The sequence below is a fragment of the Trichosurus vulpecula genome, chromosome 3 (genome assembly GCF_011100635.1).
Source record: "Trichosurus vulpecula isolate mTriVul1 chromosome 3, mTriVul1.pri, whole genome shotgun sequence".
Lineage (NCBI taxonomy): Eukaryota > Metazoa > Chordata > Mammalia > Diprotodontia > Phalangeridae > Trichosurus > Trichosurus vulpecula.
Window position 1 is genome coordinate 167,389,398 of NC_050575.1, and position 25,688 is coordinate 167,415,085.

The window sequence follows — 25,688 nt, forward strand, 5'->3', positions numbered from 1 at the left end:
ATCAAGAGAAGCATGAAAAGGTAATCAAGAAAGAGAAATCATAAGGGATTTACTAAAGTTGAACTGTTTTATTTACATTCCTACATGGAAAGATGATGTGTATAATTCATGAGACCTCAGTATTAGTGTAGCTGAAGGGACTATACATATACATATCCGTTTGTGTGTGTGTGTGTGTGTGTGTGTGTGTGTGTGTGTGTGTGTATAGACAGAGGGCACAGGGTGAATTGAATATGAAGGGATGATATCTAAAAAAAATAAAATCAAATTAAGGGATGAGAGAGGAATATATTGAGAGAGGAAGAAAGAGAGAGATAGAATGGGGTAAATTATCTCACATAAAAGTGGCAAGAAAAATCAGTTCTTTTGGAAGGGAAGAGGGGACAGGTGAGGGGGAATGAGTGAATCTTGCTCTAATTGGATTTGACCTGAGGAGGGAATAACATACACACTCAGTTGGGTATCTTACCCTGCAGGAAAGAAGGAGGAAGGAAATAAAAAAGGGGGGACAATAGAAGGGAGGGCAGATAGGGGGAGGAGGTAATCAAAAGCAAACACTTTTGAAAAGGGACAGGGTCAAGGGAGAAAATTGGATAAAGGTGGATAGGATAGGAAGGAGCAAATTATAGTTAGTCTTTCACAACATGAGTATTGTGGCAGGGCTTTGCATAATGATATACATGTGGCCTATGTTGAATTGTTTGCCTTCTTAGGGAGGGGGGGTGGGGAGGGAAGAAGGGAGAGAATTTGGAACTCAAAGTTTTAAAAGCAGATGTTCAAAAAAAAGTCTTTGCATGCAACTAGGAAATAAGATACACAGGCAATGGGGCATAAAATCTATCTTGCCCTAGAAAGTAAGGCAAAAGGGGATGGGGGGGGGAAGTGGGGTGAGAGAAGGGAGGGTTGACTGGGGTATAGGGAAATCAGAATATATGCCATCTTGGAGTGGGGGGGAGGGTAGAAATGGGGAGAAAATTTGCAATTCAAACTCTTGTGAAAATTAATGCTGAAAACCAAATATTAAATTAATAAATAATGATTTAAAAAAAAAAGAAATAAGAAATTCTACCTCTGCCTTGATATTCACTTGCAGATTTGTCAAGAATCTCTGGATTTTCTCTATAAAAATGAGATCCACTGATAGATTATGGAATTTACTTTCAAATTTGTTGATGATCTCATTTGCCTACAAAGAAAAATAAAAAGTACAGAGTACAGGCCTAATTGTAATTTTTCCAAACATAAGAAACATCTACAGAAGAAATTGATTTGAATTTCTTGCCTGAACTTAAAACAAACCACAACCATATACCCTTAAATTTTAAAACCTAGAAGATATTACATTTACATTGAAATAATGGCAGAATGTCAATGATTCGTGCATTTGAACTCCCATCTGTGGGTTGAGAAAGATGTGCTCACCTGCTCTATGTAGTCACTCTCCATTTTCTCTATTTTCATCATGACAAAAGTCTCAACAAATTCAATCCGTAAGGATTCCTTTTCTAGTCGACTACAAAATGCAGCCAATTCATCAGGGGAGAAGTTCCCTCCCTCTGAAAACAATCTGAAAGTAAGTTAGAATAAAAGCCATTGATTCAGAACATCTCCCTCTTCTTGAATTTTCTAGTTAACCAGATATAAGGGTCAGAGTCAAGGAAAATGCCTGTAGGCTGCCATATCTAGAGAGAAAGGAGTCTGCAATTTTGTCGGCAGATAGGGTTAGTTTCCAGGTGAGGCATTTCCCCCTACCAAGTCAGATTGTGCCTTCTCTGTAATTTATCCCCTTAGAGCACCTTGGCCTGGGGAGGGGGAGTGTATTGGGGGGACTTCCACAAATTACTGCCCGAGGGCAAACCTGGTTTACCACCTGATTTTGTAAAGTGAGCTAAGAACAGTTTTTGTTTTGTTTTAATTTTTCTTCTTTTTTTTTGGAAGGGGGAAGGCAAGGCAGTTGGAGTTAAGTGACTTGCCCAAGGTCATACAGCTAGTAAGTGTCAAGTGTCTGAGGTCACATTTGAACTCAGGTCCTCCTGACTCCAGGGCCAGTGGTCTATTCACTGCGCCACCTAGCTGCCCCTGTTTTCATTTTTTAACACAGTTTTATTGGATTTAAAATTTTCAGTTAGTCTTAGTTTGCAGGCTATACAAAACCAGACTCTGGGAAGGATTTGGCACTCAGGCTATAGTCTGCAGGCCCTGCCTTAGAGAGTTAATGATTCGTCCAGGACCACATAGCCAGTACCTATGTTTTCCTGGCTCTGAAGACCACCTCCTTACCTACTACTCCCCCTTTCAGCTTCAGGCACTTTCTCTGGCTGCCTTTCCTCCAAGCCTGGAATGTTCTTCCTCCTCTGTGCTGCCTCCTGGCTTTCCTGGCTTCCTTCAAGATTTTAGAATCCCCACTTCTATGGGAAACCTTTCCTGATCTCCCTTAATTCTAGTGCCCTGCTTCTGTGGATTATTTCCAATTTATCCTCTAATTAGCTCGATCCTACATAGGTGTTTGCATCTTGTCTGCACAACTAGACTGGAATCTACTTGAGAGCAGGCACTGTCTTTTACCTTCTTTGTGTCCCCAGGGCTTAGCATAGTGCCTGGCACAAGTAGTGCTTCAGAAATGGTTATTATTGACTGACTGACTACACTATACCTCTTATCTGTAGAAGGAGAAACTAATATTTACTTTAATATATCTAGTTTATGTATATGTAAAGATGGGGGGTAGAGGGAAGAAGGAGAAAAAAAGCTATGAAATAAAGATATCATCAAGAACATATCCACATCAATTTTTACCTGCATTTTTTAAGAAAATTCATATTTGCAAGTCGGAGTTTCTCCATGTTTTCTTCTAGGAATTGTCGGAAACCACGGAGGGACACCTGCATAACATCCACATAGGAGAGCAGCTCTCTGTGCATGCTGGAGCTGAACAGAGTCAGGCTGTGAGAAAAGAAAGCAACCCCATTTTGAAAGAATGGACATTTCTGGGGAGTGCTGCCATGGTATTTTGTAAGATCATGATCGCAAAACACTGGGTCCAAACCACAAGCACGAAAATTTGGAGTGCCCAGAGATTCTTTCCTTTCACTTCTATTGTCAACTAGGCATATTCCATCAATCCTCCGTTGGTTTCACTTTCACAAAACTCACTTTCATGAAACCAATTTAACTGTTATCAGAAGCAAGACAACCCACTGCTACCGCTTCCCTAGAGGATTTGAATACAATGTTCAAAAAACTTAGCATTTACATAGTACTTTTAAAGAAGTTCACCAAAATGCTTTTTTTAAAAAAAATACAATTGTAGCTCTGGTGAACACAGTAGCTAGGGAACGGTATTTAAACACACTTTACACTCAGGTGACAAATCCACCTCAAGGAAGCATCAGAGGAGGACTTTGGGAAAGGAGATCAGATCTTTAGGTTAAAACAAAGGGGAAGGATCGGATAATGCCTGGATAGTAAATGCCTAGTTCAATTCTTTCCCTGGAATTTAGGACTAGTGATTCTGTGTCTGAAGCTTAATGGAAATCCTTTGAGGAGAATTGCTGATCTGGGGAGAGGTTTGGCCTCCTTACTTCCGACTCGTGGTGGAGTTGAGGAAGGCTTGCTCTATGTTAGCCATCCAATTCCGGAAGTTTTTGTTTTTGGTGTTTTGTTCTTCCTGGAATTTATTGAACAGGATTCTCTCTCTCTTCAGCGTTTCCAAGATGCTGCCACAGTGACGATCAAGCCGTTCTTGGTGAAACAATAACTCGGCTGCAGAGGAAAGATGGGGCAGGCGTAAGTCTTGCAACCTCTCTTGGCAGTCCCTTCCCAAATAGACTAGGGGGAACAAATAGATTTCCAAACAGTGGCGAATGATGGCATTTATGCACCACTCTCATCAGCTGAAAGTATCCAAAGAGTTAGTGGGGAATGTTCAGGTTTCAATAAGAAATGTTAGGCAGTACAAGAGGAAAGAGCATGGGCTCTGTAGTCAAGCGGATGTGTATTCAAATTCTGCCTCAATGTTTATAAACTAGTTACCTTAATGTCCTTAACTATAAAACAAAAATAATCTTCTGCCTCTGGATCTCTGCGTTCCTATGATCTGAATGTAATCTTTTTATTCAAGGAGCTGAGAGCATAGCCAAGATGTATTGCTGTAGGACAGGACAGAAATTGCCAATGTATTCTGATCCATGGAATAATTGGCACTGTGACTGTCTCTGGAAAAAACGTCTCTCTCTTCTTTCAACCTGAAGGGTCAGGGTGGGAGAGTGGAAATTTCTCAAAGAAATGAGAAGTGAACAATGCACTCCAAGAGTAAAAATAATGTACTATAGTGCTTTAAGATTTCAAAACACTTTCCTCACAATAACCCCAAGGTAGATAGAGATTATTCTCATTTGTCCTTGGACACCAAGTGCCTAGCACAGGGTTTTCTACATAGCAAATGCTATGTTTAACTAAATTATTGAAGGGGTGACTGCATGCTCCCTGAGGCCCCATCCACCTCTGGAATTCTGTAATTCAAATCAGAGTTCTGAAGCCAACCTCTTGCAGGCCCTGCAGCAATCCACTAGAGATTTGCTCTTCCTGGTTCATTGAGCCTTTGGAAGTCACATACTAAGGTAGTGATTACAGAGGTGGTACAGTGGATAGTGACTGGGCCTGGATTCAGGAAGATGAATCTTCCTGAGTTCAAATCTGACTTCAGATACTTACTAGCTGTGTGACACTGGGCAAGTCATTTAACCCTGTTTGCCCCAGCTTCCTCATCTGAGCTGGAGAAGGAGATGGCAAATTATTCCAGTATCTTTGCCAAGAAAACCCCACAAAGAGTCAGACATGACTGAACAACCACAACAAATATGATTTTAGGTACATACAATACTTTGATGAATCTGGCATTTCACTGAAGTAGGCACACCCTCCCCCAGGGAAGATCTCAATCCATCTCTGAATTTCTTATCCTCCACTGAAGCTATAGCAAAATGATCCTGCAGCTTCTAGCCCAGAAGAAAGTGCAAGTGTGCAATCTCTGCAGAACTGGGGGGAAGTGTGAGAATTGTATTCACACATACATCAAGGCTGTCATTTAAAAGAATTTAATTTCTTAATGTAGCAAAAGAAAGGACACAAAAAGTTATCACCCTTTTTGGGAAAACTTCAGACATGTTGCAAATTCACAGTCACTTTCCACAGTTTGCTAAAAGGTGCTAAATAGACTAGGAGTGTTGGGCAAATTGGTGTAATTAGCAATGTGTAACCATAATTTCAGGAAAAATCTCATGCAGGCATATTTCATAGGGTCACAGATCTAGAGCCCAAATGGACCTTAGAGGTCCTCTAATCTAAGCCTTTCATTTTACAGCTAAGAAAACTGAGGTCTAGAGCAGGGAAGTAATTTATCTATGATCACACAGGTAACCAACTGGTGGCAGAGCTAAGATTCGAATATGGGTCCTCTGACTCCCAATTGATCATTTTTGCAGCTATGTGGTCCTGCCTCTTTGGAAAGAATTGAGGGAAAGTGAGATTCTACCTGCTCTGACATTGTAGATTTCTGTCTTTACGTATTTGATCCTTGGTTTATGTAAGTGGAGACGCAGCTCTAGTTCAGAATCCAGCTCCTCAGTCTTTGCAGCAACAATGATCTTGGAATTGATCAAGGATTGGCCAAACCACTTCTCAAGGCGTTCAAACAACTCACAGCGGATTCTGGATCAAGAGAAAAAGAACCTAGTTTAGAGGACACTTGCACTTGATCTGGTCTTTTGTTTCCACATAAGTCAATTTAGGAAACATATAAAAGCACAGTAAAGTCACAGAGAAGGAATAGAATTTACTTGGTAAATACTTTAAAAAGTCATGAGTTCCATTTCAGCAGTCCTCAGCAGATGGACTTAGTTGTAGCCAAAGCCACAAATCCTTCCTGGTGCCTCAATTCAATTCAACAAACATTTAAGTGCCTACTACATGCAAGGCACTGGGGATGCACAAAAAAAACAAAAAGAAAAATATCCCCTGCCTCCAATGAGTTTGCATTCTACTGAGAAAACAAAAAAGTGTATACAAAATCATTTGAGGAAGAAGAAATTATGTTAACTAGTATTTTACATAAATGTAGAGCTTTGAAGAAAGCTAGCTTTCTCCCAGCAGGTAAAGGTCATGGCTGGAGGCTGGGCTTCCTATGGCTTAAAGGCAGTCACCAAACCAATGACTGTACATAATTTCTAGAGAGACTACTGTGTTTTTCTTTAATTTTGTTTTTTGCCATCTAAATCATTCCTCCCCCAACTCAGAATAACATCCCTTTTGCTCACTTATTTCAGATGCATGTTTTTCTAAATTTTCAACATTGTAAAGGTTCCTCCTTCAATAAATCCCAGGCCAAAATACTGAGGGAAGGATATTTCTACTAACTTTTTTTTTAATCTTGAAAACAGTTGGGATGGTAAAATCACATGTTCCAGGCATGCGGCAGTATTCGGAGAAGTGTCTTCCGGCGATGCATCAGATGATGTAGTATGGAGCACTTTACTTTCAGATTCTTCAGGAAGTGAAAAGACCAAATACTTGTTCCCACTGGAAGTTATGAAGGACTCCAACTCTTCATCAGAACTTTCAGTTATACTCTCCTCCTCTGATATAGTCACAGGTTGAACCTAGACAGGTAAACTGGCTTTAATATATAAGAAGCATAAACTTTGTAGCAAAGCTACAACTAGGGTAGAGACTGGGGCTTTCTCCCATGGCACTAAAATTTAGAGGGCACTGAGGACACTTCTGGCCCTTCAGCAACCAGAAACAACTGAGCTCAGCACCTTGTTAGCAAATAATAGGAAGTGCTAAAATAGTGTCCTTTTCCTTCCCTACACCTCAGGTGAGCTTTTCCCTAGAGTAGCATCACCCCTATTCCTCCTACTAGTCATCAGTCATCAAGGGGTGCCTGGGGCCTCTGACAAACCATTCAAATGAACCATGTGTTTTATACAGTTTGCCTCAGGTACAAATGGGTGCAAGGATGAATCACCCCAGGATCATGCCTTACTTGCATTTATGCTCAAGATTCATACCTTACATAGTTAGCGGCAGTATAATAAAAATTTATTACCATATCCAAAGGCGGGGATTGAGGAGAGGAGGGACACCAAATAAACACGATCTATTTAATGGGAAAATCTTTTTTTTTTTATCTTGATGCCAACACATCACGTTCAGATGTGGCAAACATAACAACTGGAGTAAATATGACATTAACGCTGAAGGCCAGCAAGAGCTTACTTTCTGTAAGATTCCCAGAGGGCTTCCCAGAGCAGGGAGTATAACAATGCTTTATTAAAAGAGACAGGGATGCTGTTACAAGGCAGTAAAATCCTCATGTACAGGGTAATGACATACTCCAAGAGCAAGATAGAATCCCAGTCATGATGCTTAATACAAACCATTGCTTCTATTCCCTAGAAGCCTCTTCCACACCAGTCTAATCCAATGTGATGCAATCCAACAAGCATTTGTTAAGTATCTACAATGTGCAAAGATTGATGATCATGGCTTGGTAAATAGAGAACTGGCCATAGAGTCAGGAAGACCTGGGGTCAAGTTGTACCCATGAAACGTACTGGGCTGTGTGACCTTGGTCAAGTCACTTGAACTTTTCAGAGGAGTTCTATAAAGGCAGCACTGCAGTATAATGGGAAGAGCATTGTAGACAGGATACCAAAGGAAGTGAGGAGTCCTAGATTCTAATCTCAACTTTGCAACTAATAGCTATGTGAATTTAGTCAAACCACCCCACCCCCACCCCCTTCCCCCACCAAATCTCCATTGTCTTAGTGCTTAGCCCATGGTTCCTATGGCTATAGTGGTTGAACCTGCAGTTTATCTTATTCTCTGTTTTGCCTTTTTTTTGAGGTGGGAGGAGATGTCTAAACTTTTCAGTCAATATGATTTAGGATCTCGAATAAATTTTCCTCAATTTCCTTATAATCTTATGCCCCAATTACTAAAAAAAAGTCAATATGAGAAATATTATTTGCAATATTATGATTATAAAGTATTATTAGAGTCATTTTGTTGCAGCAAAGATAATAAAAGACAGAATAGTCAGTATTGGAGGAACTATGGGAAGACAGGCTCCATGATTGGTGGAGCTGTGGCTTGGTCTGTCTTGGGAAACAATTTGTAATTATGCCAGAAAAATCACTAAATTGTTCATACTCTTTGATGCAGTGATCACTCTACTGGAGCATTTGCTCCAAGGAGGTCAAAGTTAGAAAGAAAGGCTACATAAATAACCAACTACTTACAGCAATACTTCTTTATGGTTATTTAAAAAATTGAAGCAAAATGGTGTATGTTTATTGGGGAATGGCTGTATCAACTATGGCATCTGAAGGTATTGTAACACTACTTTGTTTGAAACAACGAATTTGAGGAATTCAGAGAAACTTGAGAAGCTCTATATGAAATGGTGCAAAGAAAGCACAAGAACAACATACATAATGACCATAAAAATGTAAATTATCACAGCACTAAATGGTAGCCTAACTCAGATTAATTCCACTCATTAATGATAATAAATAACATTGAAAAAACAAACTGAATCCTGAGTAATTATAGTGATCCAGCCTGGCCTCCAAAAAGAGAAGAAAAAGTGTACTTCCTTCCCTTCTTTGCAGAGGCAGAAGTGATTGATGTGAAATGCTACATGTGAAACAAGACTTAATTGATATGTTGCTTAGTTTTCCCAAAATACTGCCCCCCCTCCAGTTTTTCGTCCTATTTTCAGGACATGACACCCTGTGGAGGGGCAAGGAGAGGAATATATCTAAAAATGAAGACAATATAAAAATGAAAGATATCAATAAAAGGGTTTTTGGTTTTTTTAAGCATTGCCTTGTGATTTTTACTGCACTGAAAATCATATGATTTTCATGAGCCCTAAAACAGATCCACTATTACAAAGTCACTCAGTCAACATTTATTATGTGTTTACTATGTGCCAAGCACTGTGTGCTAAGCACTGGGGATACAAAAAGAGGCAAAAGACAGTCCTTGCTCTCAAGGAGCTTACAATCTAATGGGGGAGACAACAGAAACAAATATCTACAAAGCAAGCTATATACAGGATAAATCGGAGATAATGAATAGAGAGAAGGCACTGGAGTTAAGAGGAGTCAGGGAAGGCTTTCAGTAAAAGATGAGATTTTAGTTGGGTCTTAAAGGAAGCTGGGCAAGTCAGTGGTCAGAGTGGAGAGGGGGAGAGCATTCCAGGCATGGCGGACAGCCAGAAAAAATGAAAGTAGTCTAACTCACCTCGTAGGAGGACAGGATTTCAAAGCTTTCCTGTATCTGGTACTCTGTCCAATCTTCTGGGTGTTCGCTAGGTTCTGCCGAGCTTTCTCCTGGGGTCTCCAGTTCTCCAGGCTCCCGGGAGAGGCTCTCTTTCAAGGTCTGTGTCTTCTCACTTTCGGGTATGATGCTTTCTTTTGAGCTCTTGGCTTCCTCCTCTGTTTCGGAAGCTGGGAGCTCTTGGACTTCCTTTGCTTCTTCTGCTAGGAAGTCGCTTTTACTTTTGCTGAGGGATGTCATCTCATCACTCTCAGGAGATATCTTGCTTTCCTCTTCAAGCTTGAAGAATTTTTTTATGATATCTTTTAGATGAGAGGGACTCTCTTCTAGAATCTCAGCTGTTGTTCCAAAATAGAAAACACATGGGTATTAATAATGATGAACATGGACCCAGCCCCAAACCAAAGAGTAACATGGGTTAAATTTGACATTGCAAAGATGTTACCTGGCTCTCTAAACCTTATTATCACCTCGCCATCCATGTTCTGAAACAAAAGTACAAGTATATGATTTAATCTTAAGCAGGAGGAGTCTCTTCCCAATGTTGATTTTAGTTCACTGAACCAAAGGTTGATGCTCTGCTTTGAGATTTGGGTAATTTCCTCAAAATGGGAAATTTAAGTAACATCTCTTTACTTCAAGACTAGATTAGCACACCTGCCTACACATGCCTTCTGCACATAGCTGGGACTAAGCAAATGTTCATCTAAATACAATAACATCCTGCTTGTGCCTTTTGGGGCATATTGGGAACCTTCAGAAAATGTGACTTGAGACAAAGTGATTAATTTGCCCAAGCAGTGCTTGTCATACTTCAACACAATACATTAATAAAAATATAATATATATAGTATGTAGTAATGTAAAGCATATCACCAGTACCAAGCAGAGTGGCCAGTATGGACTTCTTTATCTCTGATAACCATTTTTGTTTGTTCTTTCATTTTTGTGTGCTAATGAATTTCTATTATAAGTATAGCTACATACACCAAAAATTATATGGTAGTGTTGGAGTTTCAGAAAAGCCTAAAGCGCTAAGTTGCCTTCTTAAATTTTCTTTTAAAAACTGAAAGTTTGGTAGAGGATTCTGGGAAGATGGTGGAATGGGTCAGAAATCTTTCAGCTCTCCAAATTTCCTCTACAAAAAAAGACAGAACATTGCCTCAGAGCAGCAGAAATAAACACAGGGTAAAGCAGTTGTCCAAGACTAAGAAGACTCCAGGAAAGACCCAACCTCTAAGGGCGGAGGTTCAGCCCGAGTGAAGTGCAAGCACTTCCAGGCCATCTCTGCAGAATCAACAAACAACAAGCCTTGGAGGCAGCTGGGTACGTAGGCAGTGTCTGCCTTAGAAACTTTCATTTCAAAGGAAGTGTATGGGGGGGTGGGGTTAGGGGGAGAGAAGTCTGGCTGCTGAGTAGGAAAAGATCGAAGGACCTTCTACTGTTGAGAGAGCTGTGCTGCATCCTGGGCTATGGCTGTAGGGAGAAGGATCAAGCACACACCTGGTGAGTTTAATAGTGAGGGGCAGAGATGTCTGTAGGCATTACCAGGAGTGCAGAGTCCTTGCTTTCAGTTCTGGGGCAGAGAGGACAGCTGTAGTTTGCAGCCATAAGAGGGAGCACAGGGAGCAAGATCATTTGGAGGACGGTATGGCTTGGGGCCCTAGCCATGGCTTAGGAGTAGAAAGAAGAGCCTAAGGTTGGGGCCCAAGATGGACCTCAGAAAATAACAGTAAGAAAGATCTAAATCTTGGCACATCATGCCCCATACCTCTGGGCTACAACTTGATTACACCAATAGCTGCTAAAAACAAGATAAAACAAAATAAATAAATAAATAAAAATGAGTAAGCAAAGAAGAAAGAACCCAATCATAGATAGTTACCATGGGGATAGAGAAGATCTGGGTTCATATTCAGAGGAAGATAATAGAGCTAAAAAAACCCAAACACTCTTTTTTCAGTGAGAACCGTTAAATGCTCCCAAGCACAAAAAGAGTTCTTGGAAGAACTTTAAAAAGACTTTAAAAATCAAATAAAAGAAATTGAAGAAAAAATTAGAAAAAAAAATGAAAGCAATCCAAGAAAATCAAGAAAATTATGAAAAGAAAGCCAACCAACTAGAAATAGAGAATCAAAAACTTAAGGAAGAAAATAATTCCAGGAAGCTAATGACATCCTAAGACACCAAGAAATCATAAAACAAAATCAAAAGAATGAAAAAATGGAAGAGAAAGTGAAATATCAGAAAAATAACTGATCTGGAGAACAGATCAAGGAGAAATAATACAAGAATAGTTGGACTACCTGAAAATTATCACTAAAAAAAAGGAATCAATACAATATTACAAGAAATTATCGAAGAAAATTGCCCTGAAGTTCTAGAATGAGAAGGCAAAGTAGAAATAGAAAAAATCAACAGATCACTACCTGAATGAGATCCCAGGAAGAAAACTTACAGGAATATCATAGCCAAGTTTCAAAGCTCCTATGTTAAGGAGAAAATATTGGAAGCAACAAGAAAAAAAAAAAACCAATTTCAATATCAAGGAGCTACAATAAGGATTACACAAGACCTAGCAGCTACTACATTGAAAGACCATTAGGTCTTGGAATACTATATTCCATAGAGCAAAAGAGCTGGGGTTATGACCAAGGTAACTTACACAGTAAAATTAAGCATAATCCTCAATGAAAAAAAATGGGCATTTAATGAACTCAAAGACTTTCATATTTTCTTGTGACAAAACCCCAGAATTTAAGGGAAAATGCAACATATAACATCCAGGAGAAATATAAAGACCAATTATAAGGGACACAATAAAATCAAACTGTTTACTTTGTATATGTGAAAATATTAGCAGTATTCTCATGATTGTCATCATTATTTGAGTAGTTTGAAAGAAAGGCTTGGGCTGAGCTGAGTATGATGGAGTGATTCTAAAAAAAAATAAACTGCTTAGGGAGAGACGAAAAGGAGTAATTATTTCATACAAACGAGGCAAAAAAGGAAAAATCGATACAGAAGAAACTAGTAGGGGTAGGGTAGGTAGTGCTAGAACCTTACTTTCATCAGGAATGTGTTAAAGAGGTGACAGCATACACACACACACACACACACACGCACACACATGCACACACACATATACATATATATGTATGTATAAAAGTCTTCTAAATTCAGAAAGAAATAGGAGAGCAAGGGGATAGGGTGAGGGGAGAGGATAAGGAAGAGACTCTTAGAGGGGTGAGTAGGTTAAAGAATAGGAGGGCAAAATAGTGGATGGAAAAGCAGAGGAATGAGGAGGGATAGGGTAAATAGGGTGAGAAGGATAGTGAGGAAAAATAAGGAGGAGGAAAATACGCAACAAGTAATGATAGTTTAGAACATGAATGGGATGAATTTACCAATAAAACAGAAATGGATAGCAGATTAAAAATTTGAATTCAACAATATGTTGCTTTCAGGAAACTTGATAAAAATGAGAGATACACACAAAGATAAAATAAAAAGCAAGAGTAGAATTTAGTATGTAAAAAAAGTAGGGATAGCAATCATGATTTCAGACAAAGTTAAAGTTAAAATAAATTTAATTAAAAGTGAAAAATAGAGAAACTATTCTATGTGTCAGAAATATTAAGCGATGTTGTTTTAGACCACTTAAAATACCTGGATAGTATAAAGTACCTGAGCATAAACCTGCCAAAACAGACACAAGACCATGAACATAAACATAAAACATTTTTATACAAATAAACGCAGATATAAATAGCTGAAGTAATATTTATAGTTCATGGATAGGTAAAGCCAATATAATTTTAAAAATGAAAATTTTACCTAACTAATCCATTTATTCAATGTTGTCCTAATTAAATAACTGAAATTTTTTTTATTGAGTTAGAAAAAGTAACAACAAAATTCATTTGGAAGAACAAAACGTTAGGAAGGTCAAAATATCAAGGGAAAAAATATAAACTATATTATAAAGTGAGGGCATTATTGAAATGTAAAAAGGATAATTTTGATTATTTTAAACTAAAATTTTCTTCTATAAATAAAACCTCTGTAGCCAAGAACAGAAGAAATGCAGAAAATTGGGGAAAAAACTTGCATTGACATTCTCTCATATATGATGTGATTCAGTTGGAATATTGCTGTGGTGTGGGAAATGATGAGCTGGTCAATTTGGAAAAACATAGAAAGACGTGCACTTAATGAAGGAAGATGCTAAACAACTTCAGAGAAACAGATGATAGGAGGAAATAAGCATAGTCTTGAGTGGAATGCTGAAATAGTGAAGCCTCCTCAGTATGGGACAAGAACTTACCTCTCCTACCATCCACCCCCACCCTGCACCCCTTCTATATTTTTAGAAACTGCTCTGCTGAGAAAGTAGAGATAAGAAATGACATCAGCAGACAGATACCTGCAAGGTCCTGTTTATCTAGCTTTTACTCCCTTTTTGCTGAATACTAGTCCCTGGTCTCACACCTGTCTTTTTGTTCTTTGTTCTCTGTTGCTGGGAAAAGATTCTGCATTTAGAATGTGAGCTCCAAACCCAGTCAATGGGAAGAGGAGCCAAAAGGGGGTGGGGGAACTCTGTGTTAGGGTCTGTATAACTTGCCTTGAGCTGTATGCCACACACACACTTGCTGGGGTGTGTCCTTTCTCATGAGAAAGTAACAAATGCCTTTTTGCCTCTTCTCAAGAATGGTCTCTGTATATTTTTAATGTGAGTAGTGGTCTCTGACCCACACAGTATAGTCTTACATATATGTGTATGAGTGTATATGTGTATTTGTATAGATATCTATAAAGATATCTATGTATATGTATATTCATGCTTAATTGTAGCCTTCTTTAAGGTAGGGGGGGAGGGTAAAAAAAAAGTAGAAAGTACATACCAGAGAACAAAAGAAATCTAACAAGGAAGCAAAGAAAAGCTGGGCAGCTTGAAAACAATGTATAGTATTTATTATATAGGTTTTCTTGAAAAGGAAATTTATTGTTTTATATTAAATCCTCTGTTATGGTCTGTTGTGTACGTGACAATGTTTTTTTTTCTTTTTTCATTTTGTATTTAAATTTAAAATTTACAAAAACCTGAAAATTTAAAAAATTTTCTTTAAAAACAGAATTAAAAAATTATATATACATATATGTACACATATATAAGAAGGTTTCACTATTTCAACTATTCATATTGTATGTCCCCTTGAGCATAGAATTTTAATTTTGAGGTCATTATCTGGTGATAATTTTTTTTAATGTGTAAAACCCCTATAATTTATTTTTATTGGAAAGAGAAAAGCTTTCTCTGAAGAAGGGGAAGAGAAGGGAATAAGTATTTACTAAATGTCTACTACATGCCAGGCACTGAGCCAAGTGCTTTTGCAATATAGTTATCCCTTCCATATCATGATTTTCCCAATCTAGGTTTCGATATATTGTAGGTCAGCACAAGAAATTAAGTGGGAATTTTGGGGGAGTTTTGTGGAAGCTGCAGAAGACACATGAAGGCCAGCAGACGACACAGAGCTTTTGACCAAATACTTAACCCAAACTTTACAATAGGTTGCTGTAAACATCCCATGAAGAAAAAAAAAATTAGACATTTCTGGTAAAAAGGGAAGGCCAAAAAGTTTCATGTGGATTTTCCAAATGGGGAGGGAGAAGGGGGCCTTGCCCCTAACTCCTGAAGTGTGGAAGGGATAACTGTGCTACCTTAATAGATCCTAAAAGGCCTTTGGTGACTGGTGTTACCTTTTTTTTACACTTTTTTTTGTTAATTTTTGTCTACAAAATGTTTGAAAGCTAGCCTAACCAAAGATGTGGCTTCATTTTGCTTCTTCACAAACAAATGTATTTTACATGTAAATATTTATACTATATGAATATACTTAAACGTATAAATGTTCATACCTAACATGCTGTTTATTTCATACCTGTTCATAGACTTCTCTAACATAAAAATATCGACTGAGAGAAATGCTGTAGTCCTGCAATGCTTTCAGTACAGAAGATGGATAGCCTTTTACTTCATTTATGAGGTCATCGTGAAAATTTTCATACCTGTTAAAAACATGTAAATTGTTTAAGGAGCATTTATACAGAATGGAGGAGGAAACATATACAAAATGGAGGAGGAAGCTAATACTAATGTAACAGAAACCCAGGAAAATCAACCGTTGTATTGTACTTAGAGATGCTTGATGTATTTTGAAATCTTCTTCCATACGTCTTCCAGGCTTGGATGATAAGCATGTCTTAATATGCTTAAAGTTAACTGATGAGAATGGAGGATGAATCTCTCATTTCCCAGAAATCATAGCCAAAGTTCAAGGTTATTTAAGAATTTGTTATGATACTTGATCAAATGAACCAGGAGAGGCAGCAAGGGATAGTAGACAGTTCTGGATTAGGAAGTCAGTCAAGTTAATAAACATTGATTAAGCAACTATTGTGTGCCAGGAATTATGCTAAACCCTGGGGATTCAAAGAAAGTTAAAAGATAGTCCCTGCTCTCAAGGACCTTCCTGTCTAATGGGAAAGACGACATGCAAACATCTACATATAAACAAAATATGTATTGGGGATATTCTCAGAGAGAAAGCACTAGAATTAAAGGAGATTGGGAAAGGCTTCCTTGGGAAGGTGAGATTTTAACTGAATGAGACTTAGAAAAAGCCAGGGAAGCCAATAGGCAAAGAGAAGGAAGGAGAGCATTGTCCAGGTGTGGAGGACAGTCAGTGAAAATGTCTGGAATAGAGAGATGGAGTGTTTTGTCCAGTGGCCACTGTCACTGGATCCACAGCATGTGGGTGAGTGTAAAAGTATAAGAAGACTGGAAAAGTAAGGAGGGGCCAAGTTTTATGATGGACTCAATGGCAAACAGAGGATTTTATATTTGATCCTGGAGGTGATAGGGAGCCACTGAGTTTACTAAGCAAGGAAGTGACATGGTCAAACCTGTAGTTTAGGAAGATCACTCCGACAACTGAGTGTGGGATGGACTTGAATGGGAGATGGTTGTGGCAAGGAGACCAACCAGCAAGCTATAGAAATAATCTAGGTGTGAGGGGATGAAGGTCTGTACCAAGGTGGTGGAAGTGTCAAGAGGAGAGAGCAAAGTGTATGTAAGAGATATTAAAATGGTAAAACTGACTATCTTGGCAACATATTAGATATAGGAGGTGAGAGAGAGTAAGGAGTTTAATATGACACTTGTGGTGCCCTTAACAGTATTAGGGGAAGGTACTGAGGAGAAAGACAATGAGTTCAGTTTTGGACATATGGCATTTAAGATGTCTAATAGGTAATTGGAGATTTGAGACTAGAGGTCAACAGAGGTTATGATTTGAGAATCACCAGCATAGAGGTGATAATTGAATCCATAGAGACCAATGAGTTTTCCAAATGAAACAGGATAGAGGAAGAAGAGAAGGCAGCCCAGGACAGAGCCCTGTGGGACATCCATGTTTAGTAGGCGTGACCTAGTTGAAGATCCAGTAAAGGAAACTGAGAAGAAGCAGTCCTTGAGGAAAAGGCTATTTGGCAATTAAGAGATTATTGATAACTTTGGAGAGAGCTGTTTAGGTTGGATGGTGAGTTTGGTATCCAAACTGAGAGTTAGAGGAAAGGAAGTGGCAGTACCTATATCAGATAAATGGCCTTTTTGAGGAGTTCAGACAAAAAGGGGAGCAGAAATATGGGAAGCCCTTGGTTAAATTCCCAACTCTGCTACTTCCCACTAATGTCACCTTGGGTGAGTTGCTTAACTTCTATGGTCCTCAGTTTCCTTATCTGTAAATGAGGGAGGTGGACTAGATGGCCTCTAAGGCCCCTTCCAGCTCTAAAGCTATGATCCTGAGTTTTTGAATTATGTTTTCCTTTCCCAAATAACTGGCATTTACATAATACTCCTCGAAAGTACTTTATTTCGAAATGGGGAAAGGACCTATTTGTACAAAAATATCTATAGCAGTTCTCTTTGTGGTGGCTAAGAACTGGACATGGAAGGGATGCCTATCAATTGGGGAATGGCTAAACAAGGTGGTTTATTGTTGTGGTATATGATTGTGATGGAGTATTATTATACTATAAGAAGTGAAAAGCAGGATGATTTCAGAAAAACCTGGAACGACTTACATGAACTGATGCAAAGTGAAGTGAACAGAACCAGGAGAACATTGTTCGAATGCCAAACACAGTAACAGCAATATTGTTCAATGAAAAACTGTGAATGACTTAGCTATTCTCAGCAAGACAATGATTGAAGACAATCCCAAAGTACTCATCATGAAACATCCTAACCCCTTCCAGAGAAAGAACTGATAGTATCTGAATAAAGACTGAAGCATGCTATTTTCCACTTTCATTTTTTCTTTGATTTGTCTTGTAAAAAATGACTAATATGGAAATGTTTTACATGATTGCACATGTATAACCTATATCTCATTGTTTACCATCTCAGGGGGGAGGGGAGGAGAGGGAAGAAGGAATAGAAGTTGGAACTCAAAACTTTTTTAAAAATGTTCAAAAATTGTTCTAACATGTAATTAGGGGGGAAATATATATTTTAAAAGTACTTTATGTCCATTATCTTATTTCAGGACAGTCCTGCGAAATAAGTACTACGGGTATAACTCTCCACATTTTAGAAATGAGAAAGCTGAGCCTCAGGGAAGTTAAGGGACTTGCCAATGGTCATGGACCTTGGGTCAGGGTAGGATCTGAACTGAGGTCTTTCTCATCAGCACATGCTCCAATGTACCAAGGCTCCTCTTGAAGTTAAAAGACCCAGAGCTATGTCCTGAGGTCCATACTCAGAGCCTTTCCAGCTTGGTAGGATTTGCCAGAGTTTGTGCCCTGCCAGCAAAACCTTGGAAAACCTGAGATTGCCTTCACACCACCATGAGGAATTCATTGGAGAGGTTTCTTCATAACCAAATGTGAATGTAACAAACACTTAATATATAAAAAAATTACCATCTTCCATATGTGTAAAAGTGATGATGTTGACTTAAAGTAAGACAGTCCATATTTTCCTGTCCAGTCCCAGGTGTGGTCAATTTTAAGTATTTGCAAACTAACTGGTTGGGGTTAAAGACGTGTATGGCTTCAAAATGAGTTTCTACCTGTGTGAAGGCTTTTTTTTTTCTTTTTCTTTTCCTTTTCCACCTTCATGATTTTTAGAAATTTTCCTCCAAATCTTTGTATAGAAGTGCAATATGGCATAGTTGCTGTAGGATCCCCACATGGGTGGGGAGGAGGCCCAAGGGATCTCCCTACAAAACTAACATTTCCTTGGAGAGACCAAACCCTCCACCTTGGCCTGGCCACCATGTCCTACCTATAGACTGGGCTCAAATTCCCAACATCCTTCACTTTCTTGCCACCCCAGATTTTCTCTTTGTTTTGTAGCATACAGTGCTTACTTACCTTTTTTTAATGTCATAAAGCAGAAATTGAGCCTTGTCCAGGTGACGCTTCAAAACATCCTCACCGATTTGTTGTCTCATCTGATCCAGAACAATATCTAGGCATGCTTCCTTTAACTAGGAAACATATTTTGAAAATCAGCCTATGCCTGTTGGAATGCAAGGTCATATTTTTGTCAATTTTTTTTCCTTCATAGAAAGTTTGAATCAGAGAACCAGGCTGCACTTAGCAGGGGCTGGGGGAGGGAAGAGAGGGAACACACATATTCATTTATTCATTCATTCAATTCTACAAGCATCATTGATGATCTATATTCAAGGCCAGGTATTGTATTTTGAAAGTAATTTTTCAAAGAAATTTGAAATTATTCAGGCAGGCAATGACATTTTGTCAGAACACAATATAAAACCAGTTATTTGTTTTTTGCCTCTGACAAACATAAGATCACGGACTTAGGAATGGGAGAGATCTTAGAGGTCATCTTTTTCAACTCCCTCATTTTACGTACTCCAAATCCAATCATTTTTTCCTATCACAATCTCCGGACTTTGCCACAATCCTTCAGCTTCCTTCTATTTCTTCCCCTGTGACTCCTTTCTTCCACTGGGGAGTTCTGCCCAGAAATCTCCATTTTGAGGAAAGGCCTAAATCATCCACCCTTTGTGATCTGAACTTTGTCATCATGTCCCCACATAGGTACCTCCTCTTCCCTTCTTTACCTCCCTTTTATGTATTATCTTCCCTTTTAGAATGTAATGCTCCTCGAGGAGCAAGGACTGCCTTTCTTTTCACTTGTTCTATCTAAGGGCACAGTAAGCCCTTAACAAGTATTTGTTGACTTATAGACTTGACACACATAATAAAGGCAGAGATGCAGGCCAAGAGGGTGGCAGAGAATATCCTTGCCTTATTCATTTAGTTTTATTCTTGCTTAGATTCACTTGCATGACAGTCTGGAGAAGATCTTAGGAGCAAAATAGGTTTGGAATCCCTTTCACATAATTCTTGTTGGGTATTCCCGGGGGTGTGCTAGTAAATGTTTGACAAGTGGCGCTCCCCTCCCCACCAAGAATGTAAGCATGACACACTTCAAAATAGCATCTTATTTTTCCCCCAATTATGTCAAGACAATTTTTAGCAATCATTTTTACAAGATTTTGAGTTCCAATTTTTTCTCCCTCCCCTCTTCCTAAAATAGTAGGCAATTTGACATAGGTTATACATGTGCTATCATGTAGAACATACTTCCATATTAGTCACAGTTGTAAAAGAAGAAACAGATAAAAAGGAAAAAAACTGTGAAAAAGAATAAAGTGAAAAAGTATGCTTCAATCTGCATTCAGAGTCCATCATTTCTTTAACTGAATGTGGATAGCATTTTCCCTCATGAGTCTTTTGTACTTGTCTTGGATCATTGTGTTGCTGAGAAGAGCTGAGTCATTCATAACTGATCATCACTCAATGTTGCAGATACTGTGTACAATGCTTTCTTGGTTCTGCTCATTTCACTTTGCATCTGTTTGTACAAATCTTCCCAGGTTTTTCCAAAATGTTCCTGTTCATCATTTCTTACTGCACAAAAGTACTTCATTACATTCATACACAACAACTTGTTCAGCCATTCCCCAATTGATGGGCATGCCCTCAATTTCCAATGTGAAGCTGCCACAAAAAGGGCTACCATAAATATTTTTGTGTACATAGGTCTTTTTCCCTTTTTTATGATCTCTTTGGAATACAGACCTAGAAGTGGTATTGTTGGATCAAAGGGTATGCACAGTTTGGTTGCTCTTTGGGCATAGTTCCAAATTGCTCTCCAGAATGGTTTGATCAGTATACAACTCCATTAACAATGCATTAGTGCCCTAGTCTTCCCACATCCTCTCCAACATTTATCATTCTCCTTTATTTTTTTCATATTAGCCAAACTGATTGGTTTGAGGTGGTACCTCAGAGTTGTTTTAATTTGCACTTCTCTAATCCAAAGTGATTTAGAACACTTCTTCGTATGCATATAGATAGCTTTGATTTCTTCATCTGAAAACTGTCTGTTCATATCCTTTGACCATTTATCCATTGAGGAATAGCTTGTATTCTTATAAATTCATTTCTCTATATATATTTGACAAATGAGATCTTTATCAGAGACACTTGCTGTAAAGATTGTTTCCCAGCTTTCTGCTTTCCTTCTAATCTTGGTTGTATTATTTTGTTTGTGTAAAAGCTTTTTAATATAATCAAATTTATCTATTTTACATTTTGTAATGCTCTCCATCTCTTGTTTGGTCATGAACCTGCAACTCACTTGAGGTCTCTTTTAAGAATTTGGATGCTATATCACTTGGTGCATGTCTGTTTAGTATTTATATTATTTTATTGTCTATGGTACCTTTTAGCAAGATGTAGTTTCCTTCCTTATCTCTTTTAGGTCTATTTTTGTTTTGGCTTTGTGTGAGATAAGAATTGCTACCTCTGCTTTTTTTTCTTACTTCAGCTGAAGCATAATAAATTCTGTTCCAGCCCCTTGCCTTTACTCTGTGTGTATGTTTCTCTGCTTCAAGTGTGTTTCTTGTAAACAACATATTGTTTGATTGGTTTTTGATCCACTCTGCTATCTGCTTCCATTTTATGGGAGAGTTCATCCTATTCACATTCACAGTCATGATTACTGTTTATTTTCCTCCATCCTATTTTTCCTCCTGCTTATCCTCTCTATCCTTTCACCCTTTTCCTCTTCACCAGTGTTTTGCTTCGGTCTCCTACCTCCCCTCAATCTGCCCTCCCTTCTGTCAGTCCCCCTTCCCTGTCGCGTAAGATAGATTTCTATATTCAACTAGTTGTGTATTTTATTCCCTCTTTGGGCCAATACTGATGAGAGTCAGTTTCAAAAGATGCCCATTGCCCACCCTCCCACCTTCTCCTCCACTATAATAGGTTTTTTGTGCCTCTTCATATGAAATAATTTGCCTCATTCTACCTCTCCCTTCCTTCTACATCCAGTGTACTCCTCTTTCTCATACCTTAGTTATTTTTTTATGTTGTTCCCTCAAATTTACCTTATACCCATACCCTTTGTCTATGTATATTCCTTCTAGCTGTACTATTACTGGTACAATTTTGAAGAATTTACAAGTATCATCTTCCCATGTAGGGATGTAAACAGTTCAGCTCCATTGAATCCCTTATGTTTTCTTTTTCCTTTTTAGGCTTCTCTTGGGTCTTGACATTAGAGATCAAATTTTTTTTTTGGTTTTGATCTCCTTATGAAAGCTTGAAATACATCTATTTCATTGAATAACCATTTTTTCCCCTTGAAATATGCTTAATTTCACCAGGTGGGTGATTCTTAGTTGTAGTCCTAGCTCCTTTGCCTTCCAGAATATCATGTTCCATGACCTCTGATCTTTTAATGTTACAGCTGTTAAGTCCTGTGTAAACCTGATTGTGGCTCCCTGATATTTGAACTGTTTCTTTCTGGCCACTTGTGGTATTTTTTCCTTGATCTGATAGTTCTATAATTTGGCTATAATGTTCCTTGGAGTTTTTATTTTGGGATCACTTTCCTGGGGTGATCAGTGGATTCTTTCAATACCTATTTTGCCCTCTGGTTCCAGGATATCAGGGCAGTTTTCCTTGATAATTTCTTGAAAGATGCTTTTCCAGTCCTCCTTTTGATTATGGCATTCAAGTAGTCCAATGATTCTGACATTGTCTCTCCTGGATCTATTTTCCAGGTTAGTTGTTTTTCCAATGAGGTATTTTACATTTTCTTGTATTTTTCCATTCTTTTGAATTTGTTTGATTGATTCTTGATGTCTCATAGAGTCATTAGCTTCTGCTTGCCTAATTCTAATGTTTAAGGAGTTTTTTTTTTTAATTAGGTTTTGTATTTCTTTTTCTATTTGGGCAATTGTACTTTTTAAGGAGTTGTTTTCTTCAGTGGACTTTTGCATTTCCTTTTCCATTTGGCCAATTCTACTTTTTTAAGCAGTTGTTTTCTTTTTCCAAGTTGTTGATTCTTTTTTCATCATTCTTTTACATCACTCTCATTTCTTTTCCCAATTTTTCTTCTACCTCTCTTATATAATGTTTAAGCTTTTTGAGCTCTTCCATGAGTTCTTTCTGGGCTTGAGACCCCTTCCTGTTTTTCTTTAGGGTTTTGCCCATAGGTGTTTTGACACTGTTTTCCTCTTCTGAGTTTGTGATCTTCCCTGTGATCATAACAACTTTTTATGGTCAGATTTTTTTTTTGCTCATCTTTTTTGGCCCTTTTCCTTTCTTTTAAATTTGAGCTCTGCTCCCAGAGTGGGAGGGGCACTGCTAGGGGCTGCAGGCTTTGACTGTTTACCTTGTGCTGCACTGATGTTGCCCTGAAGCCTGTGGAGGACCCTCATATCTGGCATTGCACTGAGGGGGTGGGGTTGGGGCTGGCTGGTAATGCTGGAGGCCATAGGGTTCCGGCAGTTTGCCTGGTCCTGAGCCAGGTCCTAGTGCTGGTGCTGGTGTCTGGTGTATGCTGACATTGAAGAGATGTTTCTGTGTTTCCCTGGGGCTACACTGAAATACATGGCTGTCTAGCCACTAGAAGTTGACTATTTGCCCTGGCCTATGCTGAAGCACTTGGAGATCTGGCCACCAGAGGTTGCCTGTTTGACTGGTGTTATGCTGAAGTACATCCAGTTCTTGGAGCTGGAGTCTTCTAATTCCTCTGACAATGCTGAGGAACATTTGTTGGGGAGGGGTCCTGGTGTTGGTGTTTGCCTGCTCCACCACACTGGGGCCTAGGATCTCCCACTGTTTTCCTGCACTTTTAAATTTAATCTGTATTACCAACATTTTCTTCAATACTTTCTTAAGTCTAGGTAATCAACAAATCAAGCCCCGATTTGTAGCATTTGTCAACTTCAGGGATATAAATGCTCATACTGAAAATTTAATAATTCGCTCTTGTGAGACAGTTTAAGCTGGCCAGCACACCTTTGGTATTTCCTTTGGAAAGCCCCATGAATTGAGTATTGTGGTTAACAGATATTCATAAGGGGTTAAATAGTAAGTATAGGGAATTTCTAAACATAACTTAGAACATTGATTCAGACAGTGGATCATCTCTAATGAATAGACCTAATCTTAACCTGGGGATGCTGCCTGTGTTTGTTCAGCTGCCACTGGTTGGATGTTGTAGCTCATGGCCTTAGCTATGACTAAGTTATCAATTTGCCCTTACTGGGGAGAGGCTTTCTAATTTCTGTAGAGAAATGTTTGGGGATCACCAAGACCTACAGAGACACCCAGCAGAGACAACACAATGTCCGGAGATAACATGCTCTTCAGAGAGGACATACCCAGCTGAAAAAGGCAGTATGACCAGAGGATGCTGGCAACTCTGTGGCAGGAGAGATGCAAGCAGTCTTGACTATGATATGCCATGTTCCTATCTTATCTACTTATTAGACTACAAAGTTATATTGATGACAGGGATCGTATCTTTACTGGGGAGGCTATATGGTGCAAGAACATTGTGGAAGACTGTGGTTATGGAACTGAGTTCAAGTACCAGCCCTACTACTTATTACCCGAGTGACCTCAGACAAGTCACTCAACCTGTCCAAGTCCCTGTTTCTTCACTGATACAATGAGGGGGGTTGGACTAGCTGATCTTTAGCTGACCCCTTCCAGCTCTAGATGGATGATCCTGTGATTGACCTTGTCTAAATACTGTATCTCCTCTCATGCCCCATAGAGTGCTCTGTGGGCTCACATATAACAGCCTTTAAGATTAGCTTTGAAACAGCTTTGGGTACACCCTAGGCTCAGGGGACAGGGCAGTATAGCGGAAAGGGCACCATCAGGTTGGTAAGGCAGGAGACTAGAGCCCTAGTCCTAGGTTCTTATTGCTGCTCTGGACCAGGAACAACTCAGGCTAGTCCAGGAGTTCAGGTTCAGGATGGGAGTGAAATGACATGTGCCTACAGAACTACATAACTTTTAACAAAAGCAAAGTTTCCTGAACAATATTATGAAAAAGATCCTCAGCTAAGACACAGGGCTGGTTCTGTTGCTTCCTTCCTGTTCGCATTCGCCACCGCAGCATGCCTGGTCAGAAAGGTGCAGTGGAGCACTGAGGAGCGCTGCCTACTTATGGGTTGGGTATCTATATTTTGGAGATTTAACTTCTCCACACTTTGTCACTGAAGCAACATCATTAGATGCTATGGTAGCTCCTAGAAGCTATGTCATTGGCTGGCGCCTTGGGCCTGGACTAATTAAGTCTTGAGAATGGTTTCATCCCCATTTTAAGGAAAAACTAAGTCTGTTACAAGGCTTCCAATCTTACTGCCATGGGTTTTAGTAAATGTTTGACAATCAACTCTCAAAAAAAAATTACATGACGCATTCAGGATTAGTAACACTTTCTTAAATCTAGACAATCAGCAAATAATAAATCAAGCTCTAGCTTCGTCGTGTTTGCCCACTTCTGAAGAATAAATGCTCACACTGAAAATTTAACAATCAGTTCCTAGTAGCTGGTTGGAGCTGGCTCCAGCACACTACTGCATGGGTCCCAACCATATTAGTAGTAGCTATCTCTCCTTCCACAGCCATGAACTGGCTGTGCAACCATGGGTCTAAATTACTGCAAAATTCTTTGGGCCTGAACTTCCTCACCTGTAAAAGGAAAGGGAGGACTAGGTAATTTTAAAGGTCTCTCTTAGTTCTAACATTTTATGATGCCAACCTAAATTCATCAGATTGTTTGCTAGTCACTTGATGGAAGAGTCCACCATGAGAGAGAATATAGCTTACTAGCCATGTATAACTTCCATTAGGATCAGATAAATTAATTTCCTTAGAGTTCAGCCTCCTTCCCTGTATAATGAGGGAGTTGGATGAAATGATCTCTA

General features: G+C 38.9%; 1 protein-coding gene across 1 annotated transcript in view; it reads right to left on the bottom strand.

Annotated features, from left to right (window-relative positions):
- CCDC180 (coiled-coil domain containing 180) overlaps positions 1-25,688 on the bottom strand; it is a 129,655-nt gene that overhangs the window by 59,027 nt on the left and 44,940 nt on the right. Inside the window, exons 15-24 of the mRNA XM_036752440.1 lie at positions 18,787-18,902; positions 15,291-15,417; positions 9,791-9,830; positions 9,310-9,683; positions 6,415-6,656; positions 5,534-5,709; positions 3,582-3,762; positions 2,797-2,943; positions 1,423-1,567; positions 1,070-1,186 (exon numbers count right to left, since the gene is read on the bottom strand). Of these exons, the coding sequence (XP_036608335.1) occupies positions 1,070-1,186; positions 1,423-1,567; positions 2,797-2,943; positions 3,582-3,762; positions 5,534-5,709; positions 6,415-6,656; positions 9,310-9,683; positions 9,791-9,830; positions 15,291-15,417; positions 18,787-18,902 (1,665 nt within the window). The remainder of the gene's footprint in view (positions 1-1,069; positions 1,187-1,422; positions 1,568-2,796; positions 2,944-3,581; positions 3,763-5,533; positions 5,710-6,414; positions 6,657-9,309; positions 9,684-9,790; positions 9,831-15,290; positions 15,418-18,786; positions 18,903-25,688) is intronic.